Source organism: Bos grunniens, chromosome 29, assembly GCF_055505025.1.
Source record: "Bos grunniens cultivar Pamir isolate PY7600 chromosome 29, Bosgru_T2T1.0, whole genome shotgun sequence".
In the NCBI taxonomy this organism is placed as follows: Eukaryota; Metazoa; Chordata; class Mammalia; order Artiodactyla; family Bovidae; genus Bos; species Bos grunniens.
In genome coordinates this window covers 5,151,953-5,167,322 of record NC_141193.1, presented here as the reverse complement: position 1 = coordinate 5,167,322, position 15,370 = coordinate 5,151,953, and the positions used below count along the sequence as shown (strand labels likewise).

Here is a 15,370-nt window from a genome sequence, read left to right as displayed (position 1 = left end):
TGCTGTTTGTTTCCAGTCCAGTTTGCTGTTTGGCTGGAAGATAAAATAATGTTTGTTTAAGAGTCTCCTGTGGTTTTATTTTATTTTTAAGCCTGTAGTATACCTACTCAATTTAAAGAAAATGCACTGTGGAAATGTGTATTTTAAGGTGTCCTGATTTGAAAAATGCTATTCTAATTTAGGATAGTGTAGAGCGAAAAGAGTTAGGCATTTTAAAACATTTAGGATAGTGGAGAGCAAAAGGAGTTAGGCATTTTAAAACATATACTTGCCCAAGAATTCTTTTCATATGTATAGTAAAATAAGTATGAAGGAACATGACATTGTGGGCTCAGGAGATTGGAGGAGATGACTGGGTACGTAGGCTGTCCTGCTGGATCCCAGACCAGATGTGTGGTGGCTCCTCATCCCATGCCTGGGACTGGCTCTCAGGTGGGCAGGCAGCATTCTTCCACAGGTTGACTTGGGGATGGAGGTGCCTTCCATCTTTGGGCCTTACTGTCTGTCTCAGGGTCTTTTTTGTCATCAACATCCAGCCAGATGAAAAGGAGGCCACCTGGAGGTTTTGGTGGCTCACAGCACATTGGAGAAAACTTTGTCATGTGGCCATACCTACCTGCCCAAGAAGCTGGGGATGTGGTCTAGGCAAGTACCCATGGAAGGGAGAGAATGAATCTGGTAGATAGTCCTGCCTGGCACCGCGTGGCTCCGCCCCTCCAGGCAGTTGCAGAGATGGCAGAAAGGAACGTGAGACGGGCCACTTCACTTTGCTGTGAACTGCCAGATAGTAAGTGCTCAGGCCCCCGTGGTCTCTGTCACATAGTCTTTTCGTTAGCAGCCCTGTTGTCTTTAACAACCCTTTAAAGGTGTCAGAGCCCTTCTTAGCTTGCAGCCTGTGGGCCGGGTTTGGTCTGTGAGCCAGAGTTTGCCAATACTTGTTATTTCAGCACCACTGATGATCAGTTTTTTCTATGAACCAGTATATGATGAGTTACCTTTATAAGGTTAAAATTTTGGGAGTTATTTTTTAATCGATGTAGATACGTGACTATATCTTGATCCATATTTTAGTAGTTTGTGGCCATTTTCAGTTTTCAGTTGATGATCATGAGTGTTTATAATTAGCCAGTCGTAAGGGCTCTATCAGATTTGCTTTTCTGATTATTTATTAATACTTTTCTTTATATTTTGCCTTCATCTGTGGGATTCCAAAAAAATGAAAAGACATGCTACTTTAAATGAGACCTAATTTTTTTTAAGACTTAAGACTAAATTATTAACTACATCCAGCTTTCTGACTTCCAAGTGGAGAGACTATTAGATTATCAGAAATTTGGCTTATAGGTCAAAATAAGCATATACAGGAAATGGCAACCCAACTCTAGTATTCTTGCCTGGAAAATCCTATGCATGGAGGAGCCTGATAGGCTGCAGTCCATGGGGGTCGCAAAGAGTCAGACATGACTGAGCAACTTAACTTTGCTTTTACTTTGGGACCCGATGACAGTGGGATGGGACATGAGAAGGTATTTGGGGATCACTAGTAGCTTTTCAGTTAGTGACTGTGCTGAAGTATTTAAAATAAGCATGGTGAACTATTTTGTCAATCTGTAGACATCCTAAGATTTAATTTTCCATGATAAACTTTGAAGACAAAGTGAACACTTCTCTTATTAAGGTGATCTTACTATTTTTTGTTTCTTTGTTAAGAATGGCATAGGTTTTACTATTTTATGACTTTGCGATTTTCAGCTCTGAAAGTGCTATTGGGGCTAAAAGTTCTGGTTTGTGGTGGTTATTTAATGTAATATTCTGGAGAGTACTGCACACCTAGGTCTCAATACTTGTCATTTGTTGTTGAGGTTACTAGTTCTATGTAAGAATGTATTTCTCACCCTGAAGAAAAGATTTATTTTCTTCCTTCCCAGCACTAAATTCTTTAAGTATGGGTGGGTTAATTTTGCAGGTTAAAATACCAAGTTTTAGCATTCTTTCAGCATTTTCAATCAGAATTTTTTGTTATCTATAAAAATATTTTCTGAGAAGGAAAATGTCTTACCAATTTTACTTACTTAGAAGGTACTTTATAGATTCACAATGAAACTTGTTTTTCTCATGTGATTCAAGTTGGCATTTTAGACTGTAAAACTAAATGGAAATTTGAAAAATTAATATGTGAAGTTGAAGTTTTATTTAAAATATCTCTGCATTTTGTTTAGACCAGCATGTTTTGGAAATTTGATCTTCACTCATCATCCCACATAGACACACTTCTAGAAAGAGAAGATGTAACGCTGAAGGAGTTAATGGATGAGGAAGATGTTTTACAGGAGTGTAAAGCACAGAACCGCAAACTTATAGAGTTTCTCTTAAAAGCAGAATGTCTCGAAGATTTAGTCTCATTCATTATTGAAGAACCACCTCAAGACATGGATGAAAAGATCAGATACAAGTAAGAAAATTCAATATTCTGTTTAGGGTGGGGCTGAAGTGAAGCGGGGGCAGGAATATATTACCATTTTTGTTGTCCAGCAGCTTCTTAGGGCTGCCGTAGACCAGGTACAGAATGTTAACATGTCAAGAGGGACAGGTTCAGTGGAGCAAACAGCCTGTTGTAGAGCCAAGTCCAGTGAAATCACAGGAGTTTTTAAATGAATGTTCTAAATTTCCACCAGAAGGTTTTGTCTAAGGGCAAAGTGCATTATAAATAGTGATAAAGTTCCTTAATATAGTGAGATGATCCAAGTAAATATTTTCTCTTTTTTTGCAAATAGGAAAACAGATTATGTGACTGTTGAGATCACACAGCACAGCCGAGCCAGAGCTTGTTTTATGAACAGTGTTGCTGATTATAAATTGGATCTTTTGCTAACTGAAGCTAAGGGCACGGATCCTGGTGAACGTTGGTGCAGCTGCGTGCAGGCAGCTGACCCCTTGGATGGTGCTGTGGGTCTGTCTGCTTCAGCACTAGTTGTGCCGGCTCATAACTCTTGCCAGGGTTCAGACGCCCGCAAACTCGCTGTAAATACTCCGTATGTATTTAAAGCGTTGGGGTTGCAGTTGGTTGTTTTTCCATCTCCAGCTCTTTTGAAATATTTGGCGTCCCTCTCTGCCTGCAAATAGAACTGATTCAGGAACAAAACAAAAGCCATTGATTATGCATTAAATAAGTTTGATGGCGTGGGAAGAATTATGACCTATGGTAAACTCTCGTTTCTCCCTCAGCCTGCCCCTCTCTTCAGTTGTCTTTCATTTCTTCATGGGGAGAATTTTGTTGTCAGAGGAGTAATGCCTCGTGGTGCCTTCAGGTTGCTCATGGCTTGGATCTTCAGGGGATTCATGTTCTCTGCCAGCCATTAAGATTGTCAGCTGGCATTCAGTTGCACATCCACTTGGAGATCAGTACTTTAGGAGAGGAAAGAAATTTGGTGGCAGAAATACCTGTGTACTTCTTTCCTCAAAAACAGAAGCTTCATGCTTTGGAATTCCCTTCACAGTGAACCTGCATATGTGAGTGCTGCTTGTCGGGGGGCTCATCCTGGCAGGAGGCCTCCTGGGAGGAGTGTAGCCCTCTCCTCCTAGAGCTCCAAGAACGTGGACAAGAGGCCACCCTTCTTGGGTCTGTTTCCTCACCTGCTGCATGAGGCAAAATACTTCTCTAACTGGGGAAGAGTAGGCGTGCCTTGTGGAAATTGCTTATTTTACCAAAAAGTAGTCATGGCATCTGTTATGTTGCCCTGCCAGTGTTCTGTGCTTCCTTGGAGGTTTCAGGAGCAGGTGTGTTTCCCTGGACATGCTGCCTTTGGTTGGCACCATTTTGAGAGAGCGTGGCTTGAGCTGAGTGGAGCAGCTCTCTGCTGAGCCTCTGGCCTGGACAGAGCCACCAGCTCCGGTAGCTGCACGGAGCTGGCTGACTCAGAGAGCTGGACTAGCGCAAAGCGGTTTGTCAGATGGGACCCGAAAGCTGTTCGGGGTTAAGGTGGACTGTAGTCGTCTAAGGAAATTTAGACTAGTGTTGTATGTATTTAGACTAGTTTATGAATGATGGAGTGTTTACTGTTGCAGAAATTTGAACTAACAGAACTTTAAAAATAGGGCATTAAGTAGTATCAGAAATCCCAGAGCTGAGATGTTGCTGGTCTGGTCACGGTTCCCACAGAGGGACTTCAGAAGCAAGAACAGAACCGGGCGGGGCTGCTGCCCTCAATGTCAAGGGAGGCCAGGCTTCAGGAAGGGGAGATGGGACAGGGGGCTTGGGAGCTGTGCTGACAGGCCAGGCAGCCACTGGCCTTTGCTGTGTGGAGGTCCCTTCAGTGCCCGTTCCTCAGAGCAGTGGACACAGAAGCAGTGCTTCTGAGGAAGAATTGGAGACCAAGCAGAGAGTTATTTCAGGTAGTTCCCTGGAGCAGAGAGAGCAAGTGGGAGCTCCAGGCAGGTGTGGAGCCAGGAGGGGCGTGGTGTGTGTGTTTTCCTAGATGGAAGAAATAATGGTGTGTTTACATGCTGGTGGGGTGATGCGGCGCTGGGGAAGCGGGCTGGCGTAGAGGAGCGGGGGTCTGGTGATGTGCTGGGCTGGCCTCAGTGGTCAAGAGGACATTAGGGCGGCTTCACCGCAGAGGAGGAAGAGGTCCAGTGGGGCTGGGCTGTCTTCCCGTTGCTACTGTGTTCTCAGTGCAGAGCAGCTGAGGTCAGGGCGGGGCGGGGTGGGTGGAGGAGTCTTGGGGTGTTTGAAAGGCATGGTTAGTCTCAGGGAGGGAGGGAGGAGAGCGGGAGTAGCCCCACCCTGTTCCCACCGGAGGGCTGAGCCTTTGTATCCGTGCCTGGACCCCACGTGTGTGCATCTTCAGCGTGATCAGACCTCCAGATCAGCCGTGGGGAAGCAGGTGGAAAACTTTACAAGAGGCCCTTGCCCTCCTCTGGACTTCTTGTGTTAGAATTTTGAGAATACTCCTTACGTGTTGGGTTGCAGTGGAGTTGGGGTCTCCTACCTTTTACTGACCCTTTGCCTCCTGGCAACTTTCAAATTGGGGCAGTTGAGACAACTGCACATCCCAATAAAACTTCATTTCAGAAGTTTTATGAAGTAGAAAATAAAGAGAAATTAAAACAGCTGGTATTTACTTACTTTAGACCTTCTCAGCATTTTGTATTATTCTCTTCCATGAGATAAGAATTGTTATTTTCATATTGCAGCCTTGGAAACTGAGGTCCAGTGAAGTCAGGTAATATGCCTGAGATCATACAGCTTGTAAGTGATGGAGACAGGTTCTGAGCCTGGCGGTTTGACTCCAGAGGCCACACAGGTCACCCCTGCTTCCTCCTCGGGCCTACTGGTGACTTTGTGTTATGGTGTCTTGGAGCTGATGTGTGCTGTAAATTGAAGTGAGGAAAGAGTTTGATTTAATTGAACCATAGCCTCAAAGACAGCGATCTGGTGATGTGATCTTTGTGCCCACATGCCTGCTGGTTCTGTTGCAGGTCTCTTCCATGTTTTTCTCCCTGAAAAGGCTCATGTGGGGACATGCTTACACTGCTCAGTGTGCACCCGCTGGGTACTGCAGCTTGTGCTCTGGTGCCAGTTGCTTCTCAAGTCACTGGTCAATAGGCAGCTGCCGGCTTGTCTCAGGGGTGCTGCATGGGTTCCGGCCGCAGTCTCTTCCCCTGTCTTTCGTCACAGAGCCATTTCAGGCTGTTTTGTCACCTCCCTGTCCTGGTCAACATCAGAGCTCGCCACTCCCTGCTGCTCCTGCTCGCCAGGGAGGGATAAAGAGCAGAGAAGTGAACGGTGGGTGGGGGAGAGTGTAGTCTGGGCGGGCCTGGGAGTCTCCATGATCGCTCTGAGAGCAGTTGAAAAGTCATTTGCGGTTAAAGAAGCGAGTGGAGAAAAGGAATCTGCTGCCGCCTGTTCGGAGAGCGAGCGAGCCCCGGCGCTCAGGCAGACGTGGCACAGGGGTGCGGTGTTGTCAGGGCTGGGGGCCTGTGGAGGGGCGCTGTGGTACACAGCCTGAGGTCTGAGGTGGGCTGGCCCCGGGAGAATGGGAGGCTGCTGTGGAGAGTTCGGTTTCTATACACACTTTGTTTTCCCACCCGGGGAATTCAGGCTGTGTCCTGTTCTCTGCTCGAGTATATTGAAGTGTTTATTCTCTTAACATGTAACGTGGACTGAACACCTGACACGCCCAGCGTTCTAATACCACAGACAACCCTTCTGAGGATACAGGCAGCCTGTCCAGGAACCTAAATGTGTCTCGAGTGCACGGTGCCACGTGCAGCGCAGTTTCCCGGAAGCCAGCGTCCCCCAAGCGGTCTTGCGAGCTGCGCTGCTTCCCGCACCGGGGTGGGCGGCTGAGGGTTGCGGCCCACGGCTTCGTCTTGTCCCCTCTGAGGGGTCCCCGCCCTCGCCTCCTGAGCCCCAGCTGTGCTCTGGTTTTGTTGGGGAGACTGTATTGGTTTTTAGACACAGAAGAAAATTCACTCTGGTTTAAATTGGCAGAATGGCTTGAAATTATTTTCTCATTCCCAGAAGATTTTTAAAACAATTTTCACAAAATTTTAGGAAGCCTTTCTGATCTGTGTTCTGATTTGTGTAAGTAAACTGTTGATACAGATGATGACGTGAGTATCCTGTTCTTCTAGGTATCCAAATATATCTTGTGAGTTGCTCACTTCTGATGTCTCCCAAATGAACGATAGACTGGGAGAAGATGAATCCTTGCTAATGAAATTGTATAGCTTCCTCCTAAACGATTCCCCCTTGAACCCACTACTTGCCAGTTTCTTCAGCAAGGTGCTAAGTATTCTTATCAGCAGAAAACCAGAACAGGTAAATACTGTTTTCTAAGAAGGTAAGTATTAGGGCTGAGCATCCCCTGAGGTGATCCTCAGTGATTTTGTCGCTTCAGTGTTCTGAGTGTGCCTTATGTCCCACGTTCTGTAAAAGAACAGATTTTACACCTTAAATATCTGCAGTGCTTGCTGACTTACCACTGACTTAACTCCTTAACAAATACATTCTAATTTGACCTCCTTTTTTCTGAGCGCCTCATATCTCAGTTTTCCAGTGTACTTGGCTTCCTTTTCTGATAGGTGGTTGGAAGCAAGAGCACGCTGGGGTCAGTCTGTGAGGGTCGCGTGAGGAGGGGCACACAGTGGCAGGGGGTGTGGGTGGCGTCCTGGCGACTTTGTGGCAGGGTCACAGTGTGCTCATTTATCCTTCTCCCTGACAAAGAGCACAGGCGACGCTTAAGGCAGAAAGCTTTCCCATAAATGATTGATGATTAGTTTATACAACGGTCATTTTTTTTTTTTTCTCTCTTCTATTTTGCTTCCACCCCAAAACCTGAGACCTCTGGGTAGTGACTGCTGTGTACACACACAGGGAGCTTCGCTATTCTGTCCAGCAGAGCCTGGCAGGAGTTGGGCAGGAGCCTGCTCCCACGGTCCGCCTCCTCCCCCTCCTCCTCGTTCTCGGTGTCGCCCCGCTGTGCCCCGCCTCCCGTCTCCTGGGCTTCGTTTCGCTCTCAGTCCCCTGTGCCTGGAAACTTGCATGTCCCAGGCGTCTGCTGTGTGTGGTCCAGCAGCGTGAATACCACCCGAGCGCTTGTTGGAAACGCAGTTTCTGGAGCTCCATTTCAGGCCTGCTGAGTCAGACACCCTGGGGTGGGGCCTGCAGTCTGGGCTGTAAGAAGCCTCCCAGACGACTGGGATGCATGCTAAAATCATGGCTCTGGTGGATTCTGGTGTGGAAAAGATCTGCTTACGAGGAGATTAGGATTCACTTACGCAAATGGGCCCCAGGGAGCAGCAGGAGCCTCACACGCCCAAGAACAAACTAAGAGTCTGCAGAGTGCAGGCCGTGGGGGTGTGAAGGCAGAGCTGCAGGGGCCACAGCAGTCGGGCCTGGCGTCCTTCATGGTGGAAGGCAGGCTCCGTGACCTGTCCTTGCTGTCAGCAGACCTGGAGGGGCTGGAACTATTTTCGGCCCAGAACGCCTGCCCTGTGCCAAGGCCAAGTGCATACAGGTCTTATTTTAGACAGACGAGGTCGTGCTTTCGTGTTCTTAGTTGAGCAGGATTGCCTTTCTCAGTGTGTTGGAACTGAGGTTCTTGTTTCTTAGACAGTAATCCCCGAATCCCAGTCCCTCCGGTACGGCTCGTCCTTCCTCCTCCCGCCTTTGGATGAGAAATGACAGGACTGCTTACTCTTCTAGGAGAGTTCAGCTCACCCCGTCAGTCTGTGTCCTGGTCAGTTCCAGGTGGCTGTGGTCGTGATGGAGACCAGTCTCACATCCTCTCGTGCCTGTCTTCCCCTCTCTGTGCCCGGGGCCCGCATCTGTGGGGCCTGGTGTCCGTGTATCTTCAGCACAGAGTGAGCACATGCTCAGAGCCCTCTGGGCTGCTGAGCCTTTGCTTGGTCTCCAAGGCCAGACGTGTCACCTGTGTACAGAAGGTGGCACGCGCCACTTCAGCGCTGAGAGAAGGCCGTTCACTCTGCTGCTTGTTGTGCTTCTCAGCTCAGCCCTCATCACGAGAGGACTCGAGAGTCCTTCCTTTGCTCTTTCAGCTACGAGAGAAGCCCACACTGGCACCTTCCTCTCCTTTTGAGAATCATGAGTGTAAATAAAGGTTTCCCATCACATGATATGTTAGTAAGGGTATGTGCAACTGAATTCAGACTCAGTCTGATTTAACCAGTATAGACACCTCTCAGGATTAACTCACAGAGCAGCAGGACCTTCTGTGAGGGGCACCCTGAGTGCTGGCGGGTGAGCCCCTCCACTGCTGTCCCCCAGACAGGCCACCTTGCCGTCCTTGCTGTGCCCCCTTGGCCCTGCCTGTGGGCTCCGGAGTCGGTGCTTCGGCCACTAAATGCAGTGTTTTGGCCACATGCCACCTTTTCTCCCCCCTCTCCTCCACTGTGCTTTTAAAACTACTGTGTGACTCAGCTGTGAGTGGATTATGTGTAACTCACTGCACGTTTGTGCTACAGCCTTTAACCTCACTGTTTAGAGAAGCAGTGTGTGATGGCTAATTCTGTATTTCCATCTGATGGTGTGAAGCAGTTTTAGTTCACCCCTGGCTTCTAGCTGTCATGTGGGGTGATGAGCTTGTGGCTCTGTTGGATTTAAATCTCAGGGCAACCACTTTTTAGCTTCTAGCAAAATCCTTGACTGGTCTGAGCCTCAGTTTCCTCACCTAGAACATTTGAGTTGAGCAGCCCCACCTCACAAGCTTCTGGGAGACGTCAGGGCGATATTGTCACGGCAGCCGCCTCGCTGGCTGTGCTGCTTTTGGGACTTTTGAGCAGATGATTCCTGTACACGGACAAAAAAGCCAGAATGTACACAGGGGTGTCCAAAGCAGAGCATGTTTCTTCCTGTGCAGGAGAGACCTAGGTGGCAACCCTGACTTCACTGATGTTTTCTTATCCCCTCGGTTAATGGTCAGCCTCTTCCACGCTCAGCCTCCTGGTGTTAATCTGATCAGGTGAATGGCTGAAATAAAACGCAGCTGTGATTTTCTATAGCATGTGAGTTAGCCACTTTGATGCAGAAATCTGTTTTGAATGTTTTTCTTGCTAGAGTACAGTTAGGACTTTGGATGTTTAGTCTGCATTTTCGTGTAAAGCCTAATGGACTTGCTTTATGTCTATAAATTGTTAAGTGGTATATTCTCTTGCCTTTTATGGAGTGTTACATTTTTGATCCTCATTCTTTCAGAATTAATAATGAAAGTGAGCAGAAATGAAAGATTCTGTTATGGTGTGTTTGTATCAGGGAACAGGTGGTAATTTGGGAGTTTTTTTTTTTTTTTAAAGAGGTTTTTCAGTTCTGTAATAATCAGAAGTCTTTCCGGTTTGACATCTATGGCTAATTCAGCCTTTGACTTGCCTTAAAGTGGTGATGGGACTTCGGAGGGGGCAGCCCGAGGGGTCAGGACTAAAAGTGTCCTAAAGTTGATGGTTCCCCAGGGATGCGTCTTTCAGTTGTGGCTGTTCTCCTCTAGATTGTGGATTTCCTGAAGAAGAAACGTGACTTTGTGGACCTTATTATAAAGCACATAGGAACGTCGGCCATCATGGACTTGCTGCTCAGGCTCCTGACGTGCATCGAGCCCCCGCAGCCCAGGCAGGAGGTGCTGAATGTGAGTAGTCAGGCGGCGTGGGCGGGCTGCGGCATCTGGGTGGGATTCCAGGGACGGGTAGTCAGGGTCTGGGAAACCGGGGTGGGGGGCAGGAGAAGGGCTCTACCACAGGAAGAGACCCAGGTTTTTCCAGGGTTAGGGTTCCCCATGTGCACTCCCCAAGAGACACAGGCTGTCTTCTTGTTATCTTCCTTTGCTGGCTTTGCTCTTCAGCGGAGTGGGAAGGCAGACTGGATTTGTCTTAGCTGGTCTGGTGGGAAGAGCAGAAATGGGAAGGTCGGGAGCTCTGTCTCGTTTGAGCAGGCTGTGAGGAATCTTCTCTGTCTTGAGGAGATGTCACCTGCAGGGATGTCTCTAAGAGTCAAAAGGAAGAGCTGTGGTATTTCCAGGGGATCTGGCTTCGGAAGTAGCCTCATGGATGCCTAGGAGCATGGGATAGCAGGAGAATGGAGTTTACCTTCAAAGGGGCACGTATTTCAGATTTGGGGGAGGTGGTTATTCCAGGACATATGGCTCTGGAGGACTGTCTTGAGTGGGAAGAGGAGGGTGTGAATGATTTGAAGGTGAGGTTTCTCGCAGGCTCTCAGCGCTGCCTCTTCCATCCCTTCTCTTTCGTCCCCTTCACTGCCTTCTTCCAGAACCATTCCCCAGTCCATTCTGTCTTTAATACTCAACCTCAAACCTAAGAACTCTGGAAATGAGTTTTATTGAAACTGCTAAAGACCTAGGAAGGCCCAGAGGAGAGTTAGTAGGGTCTGTCAGGAGGCGTTCCAGGGAGAGGGGCATAGTCCACTGAGGGGGGCAGGCATGACAGGTGTGGGGGGGGGCATGGTGTGTCAGGGGACGGTGTCAGGGCTGGGTCTGTAGAACCAGGCGGAGGTCTTCTGAGAGCCATGGTCATGTGAGTATGTCAGCTGAGAAGACCTAGTGAATATCCTGGGAAAGAGCCCTAAACTGGGGCTTCGGTCACCTTTAGGTGTGTATTTGTGGATGCGAGTGTTTTCTCCGTAGAGACTGGGGACTCCAGAGAAGGCAGTTAAGGCTAAGAGGGTGGTTGCCTTTATATGTTATTACTGAAGTAGGTTATTCAGTATGGTTTCTTAGAGTTCCCAAATTTGGTCATTTCTGAGTTGGATTTTAGGGCTCGCTTCCAAGGGAGTAGGTGTGCTTCTCAAAGGATGTAGCGGTAGGTGGTTAATAAAGGTAGAGGTCGAGGTAAGGGTAGTGAGAACTCTTGTGTGTCTGGCTTTGATCTGGGGGCCAGCTGTGGGCTGGGCTGTGGCTGCTTGTTAGTAGCTGTGGAGGTGGCCGGGGGGTAGATCTGTTCACTGCCCGCAGTTTCCCACTTTCTCTCTGGGTGGTCGGGACCCTCAGCCCCAGCTTCTCTGTAGAGGCGTTTGCATCCTGTTTGAGGACGTGGCTACTCAGAGTGTGGTCCCAGACATCACCTGGATCTCACCGCTGCCCTGCTGGGTCGGAATCTGTGTGTGAACAAGACCCCGGAGGGGCTTCATGTGCACATTTTAGAACATCTTAAAATAAGATGGGCCCCTGCCTTCCTGGTGGTCTCCTGAGATCTTTTGTTTGCATTTTCCTTTGGCATATTCTCCTTGAGGAGCTTGAAGACAACCCAAGAATTTCTCCGCAGCCTTTAGCACATTGTGTTTGATTTCCTGCCTCCCGCTCCCCACCTCTTTTAACTTTTGGGAGCGTGTGTGTGTGTGTGTGTGTGTGTGTGTGTGTCCATCCATCTGTTCTAGGTAGACATTGCCTTTATTTACTCGGTGTTTCTCTTCCTTGTGGAATTAATATTACGCCAGGTGCTTTTTCATTTATTCTTACCTGTCGTATTTCCGTTCATGGCAGCAGCTCACACATAGTGGAAGAAGAACGCCCTAGTCATGGTAACCGCTCTTTGCTAGCATGTGGCCAGGCAGGCAAACTTTCTGTGGCACCCCCCAGCCCCCACGCTTCCTGTGCTTGTTTTTGTTTTAGAATCTAAGAGCTCATCGTGTGTTTTAAACCCAAGGCTTGATACGATATACTGTTTTTCTCAGCCTTTCTGAAGCTGCCTTAAAATGAACACTCTTACAGAAAATGTATAAATTCCATCTCCGCTTCCACTTCGTAAGCAAAGCACAGGCTTTGTTAGTGCGCGGTGCCTGAGAACTAACGTCACTAAGCTGACGTGTAGGATTTGGGGATGTGGCTTTGTGATATGGGGAGTAGTTGGTACTCTAGCTGCTGTTAAAATAATATATTCACTGCCATTTTCTTTTGGGGGACTTTTAATTTCCTGTAGTGTTCAAAGTTCAGAGAAAACCTGTACATTCTACTTAAAATATGATGGATATTTCTGTATGTTAATCTTCACTGGGGCTTGGACAGGAGCCACTCATTGCTCTGATTCCTTCTACAATGTGTTTTACAGTGGTTAAATGAGGAGAAAATTATCCAGAGGCTCGTGGAAATAGTTCATCCATCGCAAGAAGAAGATGTAAGTTCTCTTTTGTGAACTTGATTTTTTGGGAAAACAAGCCACGTTCGTCTGGGCACAGAGCGTCGTTTCACTAGATGTGAATGGGGAGGACAGGTACTAGTGGTCACCTGGAATGCTTCAGGCTGACAGTTTTCTAAACACCAAAGGCTTTTAAAAATGCTGTGTTTTGCTGAATGTGAAACGGTAAGCCCTGGGTCTCGTTCCGTCTCTTTAGAGCGTGGGCTGCATCTACTCACCTTCCTCACAAACCTCCTCCACGATTTTTTCTTTTATCCCCATCTTTAGCCCAGAGGATGTGGCCACATCTGTCTGCACTTGTGTTTTCCATTCTGGCAAAAGCCTCCAGACATACAGCAGCTCCGGGTCCCCAGTGCATCCCAGAGTGCTGGGCTCTTGGGCACTCAGGCTTCTGTGCCCTGGCTGGTTTGGCCTTTGTCCTGGGTGCTGAAGGTTGACTGGGCGGCAGTGTCAGAGCTGCTCTGGACTTTGCTCGGGGAGCTCTGTAGGCTGGGCTGGGGGCAGTCACCAGCGGTGTGCCTCTGTAGGGGAGACAGTCACCCGGCTGCTGTGCGGCTCTGAGCCCTGTGGAGTGGCCAGCATGTGGCCATGTCTGCCTAGAGAAGTTATCATTCCATGTGGTTCGGTGTAGTATCTACAGAGGAGTTGGTTCAGAGAGCATGCTGGGTGTGTCTTGCGCACGGGCGCCCTCCTCTGACGCTCTGCCTGGTGGGTCAGTTGGAGAGTGAGCGCTGTAGAAAAACAGTGCCAGGGAAGAAGCATGTGGCTGGAGGGTGTTCTCCCCTACGAAGGGGAGACTTCCCTTCTACTCTGGTCCATTCAAAACCTTTTGGTCCCTGGAGTTCATCAAAAGCAGGCTCTCCATCCCACTGTCCCTTTCAGGAAAAAAAAAAAAAAAAAAGCAAGGAGCTAGCCATGCAGGGGCTGTGGCTCTCCTCCGACAGCTCACTCGTTGCCCCTGTAGTAAGTACTGTTCCTGCTGACACCCAGGACACGCCCGTGTGGACCGTCTCGGGGCCGTAGCTTTGAAGGGGCCTTGGCCCTCCTGCTGTGGCTGGGAGAGGGGAGGTGGGGGGTCGATGATTTATTTCCAGAGCACATTTCCCGTGCGCCATAACGGAGGGCAGGGGCGGGCCTGGCCTGTTCCCAGGGCGGGGACGCAGCTTGTCCTTACTAGGCTCTTGCTCAACTGGACATGGTCGCTGTCTGAAGGCTTGGCGAAGGAGAGGCCCACTTCTGGAGCAAGTCCTTTTGCAGAGGACAAAGTGTTTGAGGCATCAGCACTTTCTCTACTTGACTTGCAAGAAAGTGTATTTTGTTTTTTTGGACAGTCCTGTTGACATTTCTGTTGGGTATTAAGGGGGAAGCTGCATGCTACACTGCACTGAGCAGTTTATATTTATTGAGGAGGTTTTGGTGCCTGATTCCACACTGGGGGGTGTTATCCTGGCGCGTGTTATCACCTGTGCTGAATCCCATTGCTCTGCTCTCGCTGGGTGGGCGGTGCTCAGTGCCACGTGCCTGGCACCAGCATCCGAGAGCACGCTGTGGCGTCGCACACTAGCATGGGAAGAAGGTGTAGTGTTTCTTACTCACTAGTATATTCCAGAAAGCTGCATTTTGTTTTTTTTTAAGTCACGGAAGTGGGTTCATCTTTCTGTGCTGCTAAAAGTATATCAATTGAGGACATACATTTTTCTTCAAGTTTAATTGTAGAAAGTTTACTTGTCAGAACTTTAGTCACATTTCTCTACACACAGCAGCTGTATTTTGTTGGCAGTATTGTTAACAGAGCTCATTAGCCCAAGAGGGTAAAATACTCAATACTTTACATACGTTATTTCTTATTTACTGTAGCTTATGGCCAGTGTTAATTTGTGTTACTTAAGCAGTTTCTTCACTAACTTTTTATCATAGGTTTGACTCCCGGTGTGTTCTGTAGTTGACACTGTGCTTCTTTCCTCTAGCGGCACTCAAACGCAGCACAGTCACTTTGTGAGATTGTCCGCCTGAGCAGAGACCAGATGCTACAGGTCCAGAGCAGTGCAGAGCCAGACCCCCTGCTTGCCACTCTAGAGAAGTATGTTTGCGTCTCTGTTCTGGTTGCCTTTTCTCGTTGGTGCCCTGTGATACGTTACCCTTGTCACTCTTTGGTAAGTGTTCCTCATGTGGGGATTGGGTCCCTGGAAAGTACCTGTGGGCGGGTGAGCAGGCAGGAGAACCTGCTCATCCGATCTCAGCCCCTCATGATGCCCTTTGGAGACCTACAGGGTAAGAATGTGTTAATAAGTAAGAGCCATTTCTGTGTAGGGTTCTGAGATGGGACAGTCCCGGCCTCCACGGTCTTTGAGGGAAGAGAGTTAAGTGCAAACACATTTGATCAGAAGCTCTTCCTAGGATTCACTCTGCCTTGGCAGCTGTTCAGGGGTCGCCTGACCAGACCTGATACGAAGGGTTATGCATCCGTGTGTTTTGTTTCTTTGTATTGCTTTTGCCCTTGTTTCTAAGTAATTCGCAGTGAACAGACAGCTTGTGTTTAGGTGGAAGACCACTTAGGGGTGGTGTTCGATTGTGAAGCCTGTGAGTGGCCAGCCCACCCTACTGGTGTATCTAGAGCCACACGTTCTCAGGGAGAGTATTTGCCGTCAAGCATTGTGCGTGCATTCAACCCGAATCCATAAAACTAACAGTGGTTTTAATACAAACAAGG

The 15,370-nt window shown here is 48.4% G+C and overlaps 1 protein-coding gene across 46 annotated transcripts in view; it reads left to right on the top strand.

Moving 5' to 3' along the window:
- Positions 1-15,370, top strand: part of PPP6R3 (protein phosphatase 6 regulatory subunit 3) — a 125,129-nt gene that overhangs the window by 53,332 nt on the left and 56,427 nt on the right. For 24 of the 46 annotated variants that reach the window (XM_086385276.1, XM_086385271.1, XM_086385265.1 and 21 more), the window contains 5 exons: positions 2,220-2,452; positions 6,637-6,823; positions 10,005-10,142; positions 12,574-12,639; positions 14,628-14,740. In XM_086385276.1, the coding sequence (XP_086241402.1) occupies positions 2,226-2,452; positions 6,637-6,823; positions 10,005-10,142; positions 12,574-12,639; positions 14,628-14,740 (731 nt within the window). In that variant the 5' untranslated portion in view covers positions 2,220-2,225. Of the gene's footprint in view, positions 1-2,219; positions 2,453-2,774; positions 3,033-6,636; positions 6,824-10,004; positions 10,143-12,573; positions 12,640-14,627; positions 14,741-15,370 lie in introns of all 46 variants that reach the window. The other 22 variants (XM_086385244.1, XM_086385251.1, XM_086385240.1 and 19 more) reach the window with 2 other exon arrangements.